This window comes from Sus scrofa, chromosome 7 (assembly GCF_000003025.6).
Source record: "Sus scrofa isolate TJ Tabasco breed Duroc chromosome 7, Sscrofa11.1, whole genome shotgun sequence".
Taxonomy (NCBI): domain Eukaryota; kingdom Metazoa; phylum Chordata; class Mammalia; order Artiodactyla; family Suidae; genus Sus; species Sus scrofa.
Window position 1 is genome coordinate 39351529 of NC_010449.5, and position 18538 is coordinate 39370066.

General features: G+C 43.6%; 1 protein-coding gene across 1 annotated transcript in view; it reads left to right on the forward strand.

Moving 5' to 3' along the window:
* The window catches only part of SPATS1 (spermatogenesis associated serine rich 1), a 29442-nt gene continuing 11918 nt past the window's right edge, over window positions 1015–18538 (forward strand). Inside the window, exons 1-4 of the mRNA XM_021098796.1 lie at window positions 1015–1850; window positions 2555–2725; window positions 10732–10858; window positions 15464–15588. Coding sequence (XP_020954455.1) covers window positions 2578–2725; window positions 10732–10858; window positions 15464–15588 — 400 coding nt within the window. The 5' untranslated portion in view covers window positions 1015–1850; window positions 2555–2577. The remainder of the gene's footprint in view (window positions 1851–2554; window positions 2726–10731; window positions 10859–15463; window positions 15589–18538) is intronic.

Genomic DNA, 18538 nt, shown 5'->3' on the forward strand with positions numbered 1-18538 from the left:
CTAGAGTCAGAAGATAATAGTGATTATTTTTTAAAACCACAGTTTGGGGGCAATTTATTGTACAGCAATAGATATTCAGAAAAAGTGGTTTATCTGGGTTGTAGGATTGTGGGTATTAAAATACTTTTTAAAAAAATTTATTTTTTAAATGGCTGCACTCGAGACATATGAAAGTTCCTATGCTGCAGCTATGGCAACACTGATCCTTTAACCTCCCGCAGCTGGGGATCAAACCCAAGCCCCTGCAGCGATCAGAGCTGCTGTAGTCAGATTCTTAACCTACTGTGCCATTGTTGGAGCAGGAATTCCAACTATATATATATATTGTCTTTTTGCCTTTTCTAGGGCCGCTCCCATGGCATATGGAGGTTCCCGGGCTAGGGGTCTAATAGGAGCTGAAGCCATCGGCCTATGCCAGAGCCACAGCAATGCAGGATCTGAGCCATGTCTGCAACCTACAGCTCACGGCGATGCCGGATCCTTAACCCACTGAACAAGGGCAGGGATCGAACCCGAAACCTCATAGTTCCTAGTCGGATTTGTTAACCACTGAGCCACGACGGGAACTCCTCCAACAATACTTTTTAATACTTTTCAGGATTTCTAAAAAGACCATTTTTCTCTGTTTTTATAATCAGTGAAATTTTTATTAAAAATGAAAGCATGGGAGTTCCCGTTGTGGCGCAGTGGTTGACGAATCTGACTAGGAACCATGAGGTTGCGGGTTCGGTCCCTGCCCTTGCTCAGTGGGTTAATGATCCGGTGTTGCCGTGAGCTGTGGTGTAGGTTGCAGACGCGGCTCGGATCCTGCGTTGCTGTGGCTCTGGTGTAGGCCGGTGGCTACAGCTCCGATTCCACCCCTAGCCTGGGAACCTCCATATGCTGCGGGAGTGGCCCAAGAAATAGCAACAACAACAACAACAAAAAGACAAAAGACAAAAAAAAAAAAAAAAAAAAAAAGAAAGAAAGCATGGCCTAATTTTTTTTTTTTTCACTTCACCAAGAGAGAAATTAGGCCAGAATTAATTGAGGGACTTAAAGAAACGCTTTGGAGAAAAGCTTTGCCTGCAAGATTAATTAGATGCTGGTAAGGATTAGTAAGACAAATTCAAGTTGGTTTGATGGAAAGAGTGGTTGATTTGGAATGAGAAAACTCGGAAATGCAGCTCCATTTTCTGGGTGACCTTGAGCAAGCTCTTGCTCAAATTCAGCTTTCTATTTTGGAAAATGCAGCTGGCTGCTTAAGGAAGATAACATCCACCAGGCGCCTGGCCCAGAAAAAGAGCTCTGTAAGTGGTAGGTGATCCTGTCTAATCAATGCCAATTATAAGCGGGCACCTGAAAGCTTTCATCCTTCACTGCCACCAGAGGCTACAATGCTGATAATGAAAATTGCCTGGAGAAGAACCACGACTCTTAAAAAAAAATCTAGAAACGCCAAACTGCTTTTCCAGCAGTCCTTGTCCACAAAGTCCCGCCCTCGCTGGGCCCTCTGGTTCTGCCCCTTAGGAAGGCTCCATCACCTGCGGAGGCCCAGAGAGCCCGGGGATGCAGAGGGAGGAGGACCCGGAAGCCCAGCCTGGCGGGAGGCAGCGGCCGCCGCCGCGCGTTGCTGGGCAGGTGCCCTGGCAACCCCGGAACGCGCCTCTGAGGGAGGAGCAGGCCTTGGGCGCTTGGGTTCCTCCGCTTGGCTTCTGGCAGTTCCGAAGCCGGCTGGTGCGTTGATGTTGGCTGCATCCGCCTTGGAGGTCCCGAAGCGTAGAGCCAGACCTCCACCGGGGGGGAAGGGCTGAAGACCCAGCGTGGAAGGGAAGGAACATCTCGGTGGACAGGGCGAGAGCCGGGCGGAGGTCGGTGGGCATCCAAACCAGGAAAAGCCCAGAGGGAGGGAGGGAAGCTCTGATTAAGAGACCTGCCCTTGGAAATTCCCCTCGTGGCTCCAAGGTTGCTGAATCTGACTAGGAACCATGAGGTTGAGGATTCGATCCCTGGTGTTGCTCAGTGGGTTAAGGGTCCAGTATTGACGAGAGCTCGGGTGTAGGTCGCCAAGCGGCTCAAATCTGGCATTGCTGGGCCTGTAGCATAGGCCAGCATTAGACCCCGTGAACTTCCATTTGCTGCAGTGCAACCCTAAAAACCAAAAAAAAAAAAAAAAAAAAAAAAAAGGTCCACCCTTCCTGCTTGACTTGTTTTAATGGCCCAGGAGTTTCTTTGCTTTGAATGATCCCTTTTTTTTTTTTTTTTTTTTTTTTTTTTTTTTTGTCTTTTTGCCTTTTCTAGGGCCGCTCCTGTGGCATATGGAGATTCCCAAGCTAGGGGTCTAATCAGAGCTGTAGCCCCTGGCCTATGCCAGAGCCATAGCAAGGAGAGATCCGAGCTGCATCTGCAACCTACACCACAGCTCACTGCAACGCCGGGGATCCTTCACCCGCTGAGCAAGTCCAGGGATTGAACCCAAAACCTCATGGTTCCTGGTCAGATTCCTTAACCACTGAGCCACAATGGGAACTCCTGATTGATCCTTTTCTTAGAAAGGTCTTTTCTTTGTCTCCAGGTTGCTTCTAATAGTTAAAATCCATGCTGTGCATAGCTGAGTCCATGGACACTGGAAGTGATCCACAGGGCTGTCATTTCCCCCCCATCTACACAGCGATCTGCAGTAGAGAGCTGGAGAAGGTTCAAGAGAAAGGAGACATTGGCATGACCACAGTAGAGAAGAGATGCAGTTGAGTTTAAGAAATCAGGAGTGCTGGGTGGGATTTGGTTGTCTTACCTAATATCCTAAGGCATTGTTGTTTGAAAGGATGCTAGTTTGGAAACATGTAAAAAGAACTACTTAAACAGTAGCTTCCATCTGTATTAACCCAAGATCTGATAAACAGCGTCAAAGCAGACTCTCCCATCCAAGTACTAACCAGACCCAACCCTGCTTAGCTTCTGAGCTCAGACAAGATCATTGTGCGTTCAGTGTGGTATGGCCACAGCCAGAGCAGAGATTCTCATAAATGACCTGCCTGCATCTCCTAACAGCCGAGAGCTGTATTACAAAGAGGAAAGGCGGCCAGAGGTTTGACCTTCCCTGTTCTTCAGTCAACAAATGGTGAAACCAGCATTTGACGGGTCTTCCAGTCTCCAAAGCCCAGGTTTTTTCTTCTTCCCCTTCTTCTTCCTCCTTGTCTTCTTTTCTCTCTAGACCCCCGTCCCCTACTTTTTTTGTCTTTTTAGGGCCACACCCACGGCATATGGGAGTTCCTGGGCTGGGGGTTGAATCAGAGCTGTAGCTGCCGGCCTACACCACAGTCACAGCAATGCGGAGTCTTTAACCCACTGAGCGAGGCCAGGGATCGAACCCACAACCTCATGGATACTAGTCAGGTTCATTACCACTGAGCCACAGTGGTAAATCCTCTTATAGCCCTTTTAATTTAATTTTATTATTATTATTATTTTTGCTTTTAAGGGCTGCACGGCGGCATATGGACGTTCTTAGGCTAGGGGTCAAACCCAAGCTACAGCTGCTGGCCTACGCCAGAGCCATAGCAATTCCAGATCTGAGCCATGTCTGCAACCTACACCACAGCTCATGGCAACGCTGGATCCTTAACCCACTGATCGAGGCCAGGGATCAAACCTGCAACCTCAGGGTTCCTAGTTGGATTTGTTTCCGCTATGCCACGAGGGGAACTCCTTATAGCCCTTTTTAAAAACAAATTTTATTGGAGTAGTTGTGCTAGTTTCAGGTATACAGCAAAGTAAATCGTTATAACCATTCCTTTTCAGACTTTTTTCCCAAATAGGTTATTACACAGTATTGAGTAGATTTCCCTGTGCTATACAGTAGGTCCTTGTTACCTATCTATTTTATATATGGTAGTGTGTATATGTCAATCCCAACCCCCTAATTTACCCCTCCAGCCCTACGTTTCCCCTTTGGTAACCATAAATTTTGTTCCAGAAGTTCCTACTGTGGTACAGTGGGTTAAGAATCTGACTGCAGTGGCCGGGTTGCCGTGGAGGCTCGGGTTCAATTCCTGGCCTGGCATAGTGGGTTAAAGGATTCGAGTTGCCACACTGCATTGTAGGTTGAAGCTGCTGCTTGGATTCTATCCCTGGCCTAGGAACTTCCATAATGCTGAGGATGTGGCTATGAAAGAAAAAAAAAATTGATTTCTAAATCCTGAGCCTGTTTCTGTTTTGTTCTTTTGTATCTTTTTTGGGGGGTTAGATTCCACCTGTTAGTGATCTCATATGATATTTGTCTTTGTCTGACTTCACTTAGTATGAAAATTTCTAGGTCCATCCATGTTGCTGCAAATGGCATTATTTCATTCATTTTTAGGTTCGTCTTTGCTCATCTATTAGATTTGGGCACTGTTTAACAAATGGGACAGGTCAGGTAGAAATGATAAAAACTTCAAGGAAAAGTTTAAAGTAAATAGTGGATGGTACACTGTGATTGGTTCTTTTTTTTTTTTTTTTTTTTGTCTTTTTGTCTTTTTAGGGCTGCACCCCCGGCATATGGATGTTCCAATCAGAGCTGTAGCTTCCAGCCTATGCCACAGCCACTGCAACACCAGATCTGAGCCAGCATCTGCGACCTACACCACAACTCCCCGCAACACTGGATCCTTAACCCACTGAGCGAAGCCAGGGATTGAACCTTCGTCCTCATGGTTAGTAGTCAGATTTGTTTCTGCTGAGCCACGAGGGGAGCTCCTGTGATTGGTTCTTAAGGCTAAGGAGGATGCTTGGGAGGCACATTTGCCTTAGAGACCAGTGCCATGGAGCAGAACAGCCAGTCTCTAATTGAGTACATTGAAGGGAGTGGCGCACAAAGGGATTTTAGAATGTTCTGTCTCTCTCCCTTCGGATCTGAACTTGGTCTCTGGTCTTCTCTATTCCAGGCCTGCGATCTTCTCATTCATAAGTGCCGGGGGAGGAGGGAGGTGTGATTTACGGTACCCACCTACCATGGGGGCCAGTAGAGCAGGAGGAGTAAGAACCCATTAATTGCCCAATGTGGCTAGGTCAGCAAGGAGAAGAAGGTTCTGGGATGCTAGCTTTAATCTCCAGAACTTTCTGAAATTTTCAGGTTGACCAGGGGTAAAGGAGGGAGCTGCTGTTTGAAGGGTGGGTAGAGGAGATTCGTGTTTCTGAGTTAGCGGTACCCGAGGAACACCAGCCCCCGAGATCCCCCAGAGAGATTAACAAAAGACCCGAGGCTTCTTTTTCTACTGTGTCCATGTAGCAAACCACATCTGAACTCAGCTTCACATGGAGTCCAGGGGTTTCAGGAAGGAAAGGGGCTCCACGAACCAGCTGAAGATGAGGGCGCAACTGTGGGTGTATATTCATTTTTCTAGCAGAGAGAGCCTTCTGCTTTCATGGCTTCTCAGGGGAGTCTGTGATCCAAAAAGGGTTAAAAACCACTGTCCTAGGAGTTCCTGTTATGTGACTTTTTTTTTTTTTTTTTTAATGGCAGCATATGGAAGTTCCCTCCTTGCCTGAGCTGCTGCAGTCAGGTTCTTAGCTCACTGCACCACAGCAGGAACTCCAGGAGTTCCTGTTAAGATTCAGCGGGTTAAGAACACGACATAGTCTTCACGAGGAGGAGGTTTGATCTCTGGCCTCACTCAGTGGATTAAGGATCTGCCGTTTCTGCACACAAGCTGTGGCATAGTTTGCAGGTGTGGCTCAGATTCAACTTCTACTTAGCCCGGGAACTTCCATATGCCACAGATGTGGCCATAAAAAGAAACAAAACAGAGAGTTCCCATTGTGGCACAGTGGAAACGAACCCAACTGGTATCCATGAGGACACGAGTTCGAGCCCTGGCCTCACTCAGTGGGTTAAGGACATGGCTTGGATATGGCGTTGCTGCGGCTGTGGCATAGGCTGGCAGCTGCAGCTCCAATTGGACCCCTAGCCTGGGAACCTCCATATGCCCTGAGTGGGGCCCTAAAAAGAAAAAAAAAAAAAGAAACAAAACAAGATCCATTGTTCTAGAGCTTCAGTTTGTTTTTTGAGCAGGTAGGCAGAGATAGGAACTGTTTGCTTAGAATTTCTGCATTAAGCTAACTTGGCTTGATCTATTATTCTCTCCCTGCCAGACAGTGCTATTGTGTAAGTCAGCCGAGATGACAAGTGTGTGAAAGTGCCTCGGTTATGTAAGGAGTTATTCCTGCCTAAGGAAATGGAAATAATTATCGTGAATTCCACAGATGGTCCTAAAGAAACAGATTTCTCCTAAACTCTCCTTTTCCCCTTGAATTCCTTTGTAGTCCTCAGAACATTTTCTTGGTTCTTTAGGTTGGACCATCTTTTCTTTCTTCCTTCCTCCCTTCCTCTCTTACTTTCTTTTTGCTTTTTTAGGGTGGCGCTTGTGGCACATGGAGGAGGTTCCAGGCTAGGGGGTTGAATCAGAGCTACAGCTGCCAGCCTACGCCAGAGCCACAGCAACGCCAGATCCAAGCCAGTGTCTGTGACCACAGCTTATGGCAACGCTGGATCCTTAACCCACTGAGCAAGGCCAGGGATCGAACCGACAACCTCATAGTTCCTAGTCGGATTTGTTTCCACTGCACCACGATGGGAACTCCTGGACCATCGTTTCTTTTTTTTTCTTTTTTCTTTTTTTTTTTTGTCTTTTTGCCTTTTCTAGGGCCACTCCTGCGGCATATGGAGGTTCCCAGGCTAGGGGTTGAATTGGATCTGTAGCTGCTGGCCTATGCTAGAGCCACAGCAATGCGGGATCCGAGCCATGTCTGTAACGTATACCACAACTCACGGCAATACCGGATCCTTAACCCACTGAACAAGGCCAGGGATTGAACCCGCAACTTCATGGTTCCTAGTCGGATTCATTAACCACTGAGCCATGACTGGAACTCCTGGACCATCTTTTCTTATCTCATAGTGTTTTACTGACTTGTTAGGATTTCCTTTTTTCTTTCTTTTCTTTTTAGGGCATGTGGAGTTTCCCAGGCTAGGGGTGGAATCTGAGCAGTAACCACTGACCTAAACCACAGCCACAGCCACGCCAGATCTGAGCTGCGTCTGTGACCTACACCATAGCTCACGGCAATGCTAGATCCTTAACCACTGAGCAAGTCAGATTCGTTTCTGCTGAACCACGACTGGAACTCCTTTTTTTCTTTTTTCTTTTTGGATTTTCTATCTTATGGCTCACTGGATATTTATTGCTTTTAAATGACAATGATCACGATCAATGGTGACCCTGTGATGAAGGATAGTCCTTAGCTTACAGTGCCACTCTTCAGCCTAGATAGAGAGGTGGGAGCTGGGCATGACAGGTTATTGACTTACTTAAAGTATCTTGATGTTGGAGTTCCCATCATGGCTCAGCGGTAACAAACCCAACTGGTATCCATGACGATATGGGTTTGATTCCTGGCCTCACTTGGTGGGTTAAGGATCCCGAGTTGCTGCAAGCTGCTGCATAGGTCACAGATGTGGCTTCAATCTGGAGTTGCTGTGGCTGTGACATGTGGTATATGCTGGCAGCTGAGGCTCCGATTCAGCCCCTACCCTGGGAACGTCCATATGCCATATGCCGTGAGTGAGGCCCTAAAAAGACCAAAAATAAATAAATAAATAAAAGCACACATGTGGAGTTCCCCGGTGGCTTGGTGGGTTAAGGATCCAGCATTGTCTCTGCTGGGACTCTGGTTTCTGTCATGTCATGGATTCGATCCCAGCCTGGGAACTCCTGCACGACTCGAGTGTGGCCAAAAAAGTGCACACGTGTGATATGTGATTAAAATCTACGTCTAAGTAAGTCAAAAAGTGTGCTTCAATAAGTCTAAAATAAAAATCCTAAGTGATAAAGGATAGTTTAATTGGCAGCCTCTGTTCTTTGTGGTACATAAATAATAATGTTATTGCATTGGTGGTATTCGACATTCAATAAAATACAGTGTATGCATTGAAGGCTCTAGTTTCTAATTGTTGCTTTAGTTGAACCCCATGAGTTTTGATATATAGCACTTCTGTCGCTGATCATTAAGTGCCTTATGAGTTCCATTATATTTTCTTCCACTGTATGAAATATTTAGAGGTGTGGTTTGAGTTTCCGAGCTTATGGATGTTTCTTGGCTGTCTTTTTATTGTTGATTTTTTCCTTCATTTTTTTTTTAATTAACGTATAGTTGATTTACAATGTTGTGGCAATTTCTGCTGTACAGCAAACAGAAATTGCCACAACACTGGCCGAATACAGTGTTGTGGCAATTTCTTTTTCTCATATTATCTTCCATCATGTTCTATCCCAAGAGATTGGATATAGTTCCCTGTGCTATACAGTAGGACCTTATTATTATTGTTGATTGCTTTAAAAAATTTTTTTTCTTTTTATGGCTGCACCCGTGGCGTATGTAAGTTCCTGGGCTGGGGGGTCAAATTGGAGCGGCAGCTGAAGCCTATGTGACGGCAATACCAGCTGCATCTGTGATCAGTGCTGCAGCTTGTGGCAATGCTGGACCCTTAACCCACCGAGTGAGGCCAGGGATTGAACTTGCATCCTCATGGACACCATGTCAGGTTCTTAAAATCTGCTGAGCCATAACAGGAACTCTTAACTGGCCTCTCAGGTTTCCCTGAGAAACCCCAGAATGGGTGTATGGTGAGGGAAGGGAGCTAGTCAGCTTTGAAGAGTCACAGGCAAGGTCCTCTTAAAAATGAAGGGTTTGGCGTTCCCATCATGGTTCAGTGGTTAACTATCCCGACTAGGATCCGCGAGGGTTTGGGTTCGATCCTCAGCCTTGTTCAGCGGGCTAAGGATCCGGCATTGCTCTGAGCTGTGGTGTAGGTTGCAGACGTGGCTTGGGTCCCACATTGCTGTGGCTGTGGTGTAGGCCAGCAGCTGTAGCTCTGATTGGACCCCTATCCCGGGAACCTCCATTGCTGGGGGTGCGGGCCTAAAAAAAGAAAAAAAAAAAGAATGGTTTAGTGACAGGTTTGGGACCTGACAATGGTGCAAAAGATATGATTCCCTTGACATGAAGGGAATTGATAAAAAACAATTTAAAAATTGACTAAGGGGCAGTCCCTCCGGTAGAGGTGGGGATTTGCAGAGGGTGCATGCTCTACGCCATGTACAAGTGAATCATGAGACTCTGTAGGTGGAACAGCAGTTGGTCTAAAAATATACTCCAAAGTCAGAGAAATCTGACTCCTACTTCTTGGAATTTTCTTAGATCTTACATTTTATCTATGGAGGATCTATGCTCTATGAAAGCATGCAGAAGGAAATGCAATATCCATTCACCTGATTTTTTTTTAAGTGACTGGACAAGGCATATACCTACATAAAATGATGGGAGAACAGATTGACTTTCACGAAGCAGTCACTGGACAGCAGAGTGAAGCTAATGGGTGTTCTTTATCTGACAGTTCCTGGCTTTTAGGACTCCTACTTGTAATGGTGGGTGCTTGGGGGGGTTATAATGCTTTTCCATTTATTCACTCAAACATTTACTGAACAGCTATTTTGTGCCAAGCATTGCTCTGAGTGCTAGTAAGATGAACAGGACACAGTCTGGTGGGGAAGATGTGCACAGAAATGAATGATGAGGAGTTCCCCAGTGGCCTAGCAGGTTAAGGATTCCATGCTTCACAGGTTCAATCAGTAGCCCCAGAACTTCTGCATGCCTCAGGGGCAGCAGAAAAAAAACAAAAATATGACACTGCAGTGAGAAGGGAACCCATACGTGTTCTGAAGACAGTTCTTTGGTTTATGCTCATCAGCTACATTTATTAGTCTTTCTATGAAACGATCCTCTGGGAAATTATATTGAGATGCTCAGTACAATGTATAGTGATATATAGCGTGATTCAGACCTTCTCTCTTCCACTTAGTTCAGAGAAAGGTGAACTATGGCAGGAGCAAGCAGTCTAGCATAATGGTTAGAATTTTTAGATTTAGTGTCACAGGAACTGTGATTCAATCTGGGCCAACGTATTTCTTTTCTTTTTTCTTTTTTTGTTTTAGGGCTGCACATGTGACATATGGAAGTTCACAGGCTAGGGGTTGATTTGGCACTGCAGCTGCCAGCCTACACCACAGCCACAGCCATGCAGGATCCGAGCTGCGTCTGCGACCTATACCATAGCTCATGGCAACGCTGGATTCTTACCCCACTGATCGAGGTCAAGGATCGAACCTGAGTCCTCATGGATACCAGTCGGATGCATTGCCACTGTACCATAAAGGGAATTCCATGTTTATTTGTGACTCTATCTGCTTAACTTTCTGAACCTCAGTTTCCTCATCTGTAAAATGGAAGGATAAATAATGCCCATGTCTGCAGGTTGTTACGAGAATTAAATGGGATAATGTGTGAAGATGTTAACACAATCCCAAGTATACAGTAAATGCTTAAAAAAATATATTTTTTTAATGGCTGCACCCATGGCGTATGGAAGTTTCTAGACCAGGGACTAAATCTGAGCCACAGGTGAGCTCCAGCTATGCTGCAGCTGGGACAACCCTGGATCCTTTAACCCACTGCAGCAGGCCAGGAATTGAACCTGCACCTCTGCAGCAACCAGAGCCACTGCAGCTGGATTCTCAACCCACTACACCACAGCAGGTACTCCCACACACGTTATTTTTAAAAAAGAAATCTGTTATCATCTAGGGAACAAGATAAAATGTAAAACGGAAGGTATTTTCCTGAATGTAATCAAATGGTGCTATCTATGTGCTGCAGGTACTAAACGCAATGATTTTCTGGAATCTCAGGGAGGCTTTGCCAACACAACATCCTCTGGCAGAAGTGTCAGCCCCTCATCTTCTGTTGAAAAGGGTCTAAGTGTCAATGGGTCTGCTCATCTAGGGTAAGTAAGGGTCCAGTGAAGAGCTATAAACATCGGGGAGCGAACAGTCTGAAAGACAGCATGACATGCTTGAGTGTGGCTTTTGGAACCAGAGTGGGTTCAAATCTTACTGTCACTTGGTATTGGTGTGGCCTTAGACAAATTACTTCATCTCCCTGAGTCTCAGCTTTTTTTTTTTTTTTGTGCAAAATGGGGATAATACATCATGGGATTATTGGGAAGATTCATTGAGTTAATTTATGTAAAGTGATTAGAAGAGTCCCTGGCATACAATAAAGACTGTACAAGGACTTGCTGTTACGAAGTTCAAAGTCAGGTGAAATTAAGCTACATATTTTGGAGAATATATACATACATATGGGAACTTCTATATTTTATGGTAAAAAGTTTTTTTAATTTAAAAAATGTATTTTATGTAAGAAGTTTTAAAAACCCCTTTCTAACAATTTTTGTTATTATGAAAGTAATTTAAGCTCATTATAGAGATTTTGAAAATATAAAAACTGTATTAAAAATAATAGGCTGAGTTCCCACTGTAGTACAGTGGGTTAAGAACCTGACTGCAGGTGGAAACAAATCTGACTAACAGCTATGAGGATGCATGTTCAATTCCTGGCCTCGCTTACTGGGTTAAGGATCCCTCATTGCTACAGCCGGTACCAGCTGTAGCTCTGACTAGACCACTAGCTTGGGAACGTCCATGTGCTGTGGGTACAGTCCTAAAAAGCAAAAGCAAAAAACGAAAAAAAAAAAAAAAAAAAGAATCCGACTGCAGTGGCTTGTGTCACTGTGGAGGTGTGGGTTTTACCCTTGACACGGTGCATTGGGTTAAAGGATCCAGCCTTGCAGCAGCTGGAGCTCAGATTCAGTCCCTAGCCTGGAAATTCCATATGCCACAGGTGTGGCCATAAAAACAAAACAAAACAATTACAATAATCTCATCTCTTAGAGAATCAAAGTTAACATTTTATTTTTTTTACATGTATGAGAAAAAATATTTCTTTCTTATGCATATAAATATGTATTTTTTTACAATTAAGATCATATTATACTACTTTTTTTTGGCAAAATCTGCTTATTCCAATTCTGCATTTACGTACTGTTCCACAGTCAACCTGTTTATCTGTCCATGTTATTTCCCCTTTGACCCTAAGCTCTTGAGAGTAGGGTCTGTTTGGATCCCCAGTGTTCAGAACAATGCCTACCACAAAATGTACTCAGATAAATGTTTGAATGAGCAAAGCAGGTGGATGATTCTAAAATGAGATCTTTTCTACACAGTTTCTTCAGCAGACATAAATACATTCAAAAAAATATTTGATGGGAGTTCTTGTCATGGCGCAGTGGAAACAAATCCGACTAGGAACCATGAGGTTGCGGGTTTGATTCCTGGCCTTGCTTAGTGGGCTAAGGATCCGGCGTTGCCCTGAGCTGTGGTGTAGGTTGCAGACACAGCTCGAATCCCGAGTTGCTGTGGCTCTGGTGTAGGCTGGTGGTTATAGCTCCAATTAGACCTGTAGCCTGGGAACCTCCATATGCTGCAGGTGTAGCCCTAAAAAGACAAAAAGACAAAAAAATATATATATATTAAGAGAGACGTATTTCACCCCAATGTCAAAATTATCATATGTTTTGATCTGGGGGGTGGGGCTCTGGGTTACTACATTTTTGCTTTATCTGCACACAACAAAGTTCAAAGATATTAGTATAGATGTTTATTTAAAACTGGAGATAAAGCTATACAAGATTTGTGAATTATAGATTTAGGGGTTCTTTATGATTTTTAGGCAACATAATCTAGAGTTAAACTGCAGATTCAGCTCTGCCCTTATCTAGGTATGTTTTACTGTTAGCTTTTTTTTTTTTTTTTTTCAGAGCCACACTAGCTGCATATGGCCTATGTCAGTTGCCAGGCTGGAGGAGCAATATGAGATTCAAGCTGCATCTTTGACCCAACACCACAGCTCATGGCGATGCTGGATCCTTAACCCACTGAACGAGGCCAGGGATTGAACCTGCATCCTCATGGATCCTAGCCATGTTTGTTAATCACTGAGCCACAAAGGGAACTCCTACCATTAGCTTTTTTGAACACTCACTTCCTGTTCAAATTATTCTATTGGCCCTAACTACATCATAGGACTGTTTGTAGGGAGCAAACAAGACAATCAATGTGAAGTTGGTTTGAAACTATTCAAATATAAGGGTGATGCAACAGCGTGAAAAAAGATCCTATGACTTGATAACAGATAACTCTACCTGAAAACATTGTTCAAGGCCATCTATCAAATGCAAGGCCATTTAGACCAGAAGTGATTGCTTTTTTTGCCAACACTCACAATAGTTTGGGGTAGGCCTTTTTAACAGCCAGGAAGTTCAGCACTAAACACAACTCTGTTATTATAACCATTTAAGACCAGGTTTGTTTTTGACTATATCTTCCTCCTTATATGGATTGATTTTTTATTTCCATTTAGTGGTTTAAGAACTGTATTTTTTTTTTTTAATCTTTTCAGGGCTGCTCCTGCAGCATATGGAGGATCCCAGGCTAGGGGTCTAATCGAGGGTCTAATTGGAGCTGTAGCCGCTGGCCTACACCACAGCCACAGCCACAGCAACTTGTGATCCGAGCCGTGTCTGTGACTTACATCACAGCTCACAGCAATGCCAGATCCTTAACCCACTGAGTGAGGCCAGGAGTCGAACCTGCAACCTTATAGTCGGATTCATTAACCACTGCACCACAACGGGAACTTCTGAATATGTTTCTTGTAATCGTTTTATTGAAGCATGATTCATGTACTGTAAAATTCACAGATTTAAACTGCACAACTCAGTGATTTTTAGTGTATTCACAGAATTGTGCAACCATCACCACAACCAATTTTAGACATTTTTACCACCCCCCAAGAAGCCTATACCCTTTAGCAGTCACCTGGACATCCCCTATCCTGCCAGCCTTGGACAACCACTCATCTACTTTTTATCTCTATGGATTTACCAGTTCTGGACATTTCACAGAAACAGAATCACCAACATATGGTCTTTGGTGCCTGGCTTTTCTTTTATTTATTTATTTGGCTGAAGTTCCCAGGCCAGGGATCAGGGCTGTGCCATAGCCATGACAATACTAGATCCCTAACCTGCTGAGCCACCAGGGAACTCCTCTGGCTTCTTTCATTCAACCTAATGTTTTCAAAGTTCATTCATGTTGTAACATGTATCAGTATACCATTCCTTTAAAAAAGTTATGGTAAAATATACATAACATTTGTACAAATGTACATTTGTACATTTTATCCGCTTTAAGTGTACAATTCAGTGCCACTAAATTATATTCCTGGAGTTCCCATCGTGGAGCAGTGGTTAATGAATCTGACTAGGAACCATGAGGTTGAAGGTTCGATCCCTGGCCTTGCTCAGTGGGTTAAGGATCTGGTGTTGCCAAGAGCTGTGGTATAGGTTGCAGATGTGGCTCGGATCCCGCACTGCTGTGGCTCTGGCGTGGGCCGGCAGCTATGACTCCTATTGGACCCCTAGCCTGGGAACCTCCATATGCCGCAGGAGCAGCCCTAGAAAAGGCAAAAAAGACAAAAAAAAAAAAAATTATACTCCTAATGTGCAACTATCACTAGTATTTATTTTCAAAACCCCAAACAGAAACTCTGCCCATTAAGCAATAATTCTCTATTCTCCCCTCTCCCCAGGGCTTGATAACACTAATCTAATCTAATCTAATCTAATCTAATCTAATCTACTAATCTAACCTATTTTCTGTCTCTATGAATTTACCTATTCTAGATATTTCATATATGTAGAATCATACAATATTTGTCCCTTTGTGTTTGGGTTATTTCAAATAACCCATAAGATTTTCAAGGTTTATCCATGCTGTAGAATATATCAGAACTTCATTCCTTTTTACATCTGAATGACATTCCGTTGTATGTAGATACCACATTTTGTTTATCCATTCATCTGTCAGTGGACATTTGGGTTGTTTCCTCCTTTGGCTATTATGAATAATGCTCCCACGGACATCTTATACAAGTATCTGTTTGAGCCTCTCTTTTCAATTCTTTTTTACCGCCGCACTTGCCACATATGGAAGTTCCTGGGCTAGGGGTTGAATTGGAGCTGCAGCTGCCAGCCTGCACCACAGCCATGGCAACAAGGGATCCGAGCTGCATTTGCAACCTACGCCCAGCTTGCAGCAACCCCAGATCCTTAACCCGCTGAGAAAGGCCAGGGATCGACCTGCATCTTCCCAGACACTGTGTCAGGTTCTTATCCCGCTGAGCCACAACAGGAACGCTTGTCTAGGTTTCAGTTCTTTTGGGTATATGCCAGGGGTAGAATTTCTGGGTTACATAATAATTCTATATTTAACTTTTTGACATCAAACTTTTCTTAGGCACGCATGTTTTGAATATGCTTCAGTCTTCTCAAAATGTGAATAAATAAATTATATGTTCCTGGAGTTTTATCAAGGAGGAGTTCTTGTTCGCCTACAAGAGGGCAATTCTAGTGTAAGACAAGTAAGATAAGGTTTTAATGTCCAATTTAAGCACATAGAAGCATCTAATCCTTCTGCTTCCTTTCCAGCCCTGCTGCAGATTTGGATCTGAAATCCTCCTCCTCACATTCTGATCACTCTTCTGAAACCTCATTGCCTGAGGTCCCAAAGGATAAATATCCCCAGGAATTCAGCCTGCTTCAGTTGCAGACAAGTGAGTAGGTCATAAACACTCCTCCACGTGCCCAGGGTCTTTTCAGAAGTCTGTCATGCCCTTGGGTGCCCGCTGCTTAAGGCCCATTAGGTGTCAGGAATTCAACACACTTCATCTCTCATTCTCACTTCAACTCCGCTGGGAGCCATGTGTTTTTTTCAAAAATAAAAACGCCTTTATATAAAAAACATAAAAGTACGTAGCAAAATATTAAAATAATAATGAAATGTGTAGAGCAAAGAAATCTCCTTCCTCAATAGTCTCCAAGAATCTCCCCATATCGTGAAGAGTTTGATATGCTTTCTTCCAGAATTTTTTTTTTTGGGGGGGGGTCTTTTTTAAGGGCTCAACCGTGGCATATGGAGGTTCCCAGGCTAGGGGTAGAATCGGAGCTATTGCTGCCAGCCTACACCACAGCCACAGAAATGTGGGATCCGAGCCACATCTGTGACCTACACCACAGCTCACAGCAATGCCAGATCCTTAACCCACTGAGCAAGGGCAGGGATCAAACCTGCCTCCTCGTGGATGCTAGTCAGATGTGTTTCTACTGAGCCTCTTCCAGAATTTTGAAATGTATGTGGGTATGTGTGTTTATATATGTGTATCTATTATGTTTATATATATGTATTTATGGATTGAAATATATCACCAAATTTTGGCTAGTAGGAAGTAGTATACAAGTTATTTTAAACTCAAAGGAATAGCCTATGGACTGCTTTGCTTAAAAACTTTTTCTTATTAAAGTATTTTTCTCGAAGTAGAGTTGATTTACAATGTTGTATTAGTGCTAGTGTACAACAGAATGATTCAATTATACATATATACACATATTCTTTTTCATATTTTTCCCATGACGGTTTATCACAGGATATTGAATATAGTTCCCTGTTAAACAGTAGGACCTTGCTGTTCAGCTATTTTATACACAGTGGTGTGTATGTGTTAATCCCAAACTCCTGATTTACCCTCCTCGCCCCCTTTCCCCTTTGGTCACCAGAAATTTGTTTTCTATGGCTGTGAGTCTGTTTCTGCTTTGTAAATAAGTTCATTTGTGTTGTCTTTTAGATTGGTGTAAGTGATATATGGTATTTGTCTTTCTCTATCTGACTCACTTCACTTAGTATGATAATCTCTAGGTCCATCCATGTTGCTGCAAATGACATTATTTCATTCTTTTTTTAATGGCTGAGTAGAATTTCATTGTGTGTGTGTGTGTGTGTGTGTGTGTGTTTCATCTTCTTTATTCATCTGTCAATGGACATTTAGGTTGCTTCCATGTCTTGGCCACTGTACATAGTGTTGCTGGAAACATTGGGGTGCATGTATTTTTTTAAATTAGAGTTTTCCCTGATATATGCCCAGGAGTGGGATTGCTGTATCATATGACAACTCTATTTTTAGTTTTTTTTTTTTTTGAGGAATCTCCATATTGTTTTGCATAGTGACTGCACCAATTTACATTCCCACCAACAGTGTATTAGGGTTCCTTTTTCTCCATACTCTCTCTAGCATTTGTTAGTGTAGACTTTTAAATGATGGCCATTCTGATCGGTGTGAGGTGATATCTCATTTTAGTTTTGATTTGCATTTCTCTTATAATTAGCAAAGTTGAGCATCTTTTTACATGCCTGTTGGCCATCTGGATGTCTTCTTTGGAGAAATGTCTTTTAGATTGTCTGCCCATTTCTTTGATTGGGTTTTTTGTTTTTGATATTGAGCTGTATGAGTTGTTTGTATATTTTGAAAATTAAGCCCTTGTCAGTCACATCATTTGCAAATATTTTCTTCCAATCCATAGGTTGTTTTTTCATTTTGTTTATGGTTTCCTTTGCTATGCAAAAGCTTATAACTTTGATTTGGTCCCATTTGCTTATTTTTCCTTTTATTTCTATTGCCTTGCAAGACTGACCTGAGAAAATATTGGTACAATTTACTCCAGAGAATGTTTTGGTTATGTTCTCTTCTAGGAACTCCTATGTGTCATGTCTTACATTTAAGTCTTTAAGTCTTTTTTTTTTTTTTTTTTTTGCTTTTTAGGGCCGCACCTGTGGTGTGTGGAGGTTCTCAGAGTAGGGGTCAAATCAGAGCTACAGCTGCCAGCCTACACCACAGCCACAACAATATCAGATTTGAGCCACATCTATGACCTCCACCACATCTCACAGCAACGCTAGATCCTTAACCCACTGAGCAAGGCCAGGGATCGAACCCACAATCTCATGGTTACTGTGCCACAATGGGAACTTGTTTTTAAGTCATTTTGAGCTCATTTTTGTGTATGGTGCAACTCTCATGGACCTCTTTCTGTGTTAATGGGTATAGACCTACCCATTTCACACAGAAGGAAACTGAGGCTTGGAGAGATTCAGTCACCCATACAGGTAGACTTAGCTAGGAAGCAGAGGGAGGGGATTAGAACCCAAACTTGCCTGACTCCAGAGCTTGTGTTTTTTTGTTTTTGTTTTTTTCTTTTTAAGGCCGCACCCACGGAATATGGAAGTTCCCAGGCTAGGGGTTGAATCAGAGCTGCAGCTGCTGGCCTACACCACAGCCACGGCAACGCCAGATCTGAGCTGCATCTGTGACCTACCCCACAGCTCATGGAAATGCTGGATCCTTAACCTGATGAGCGAGGCCAGGGATTGAATTCTCATCCTCATGGGATGCTAGCCGGGTTCTTAACCCTCTGAGCCACAAAGGGAACTCCAAAAGCCTGTGTTCTTTCTTTCTTTCTTTCTTTCTTTTTTTTTTTTTTGTCTTTCTGCCTTTTCTTGGGCCACTCCCAAGGCATATGGCGATTCCCAGGATAGGGGTCTAATTGGAGCCATAGCCACCAGCCTACGCCAGACCCACAGCAATGAGGGATCCGAGCCGCATCTGCCACCTAAGCCACAGCTCATGGCAATGCCAGATCCTCAACCCACTGAGCAAGGCCAGGGATCAAACC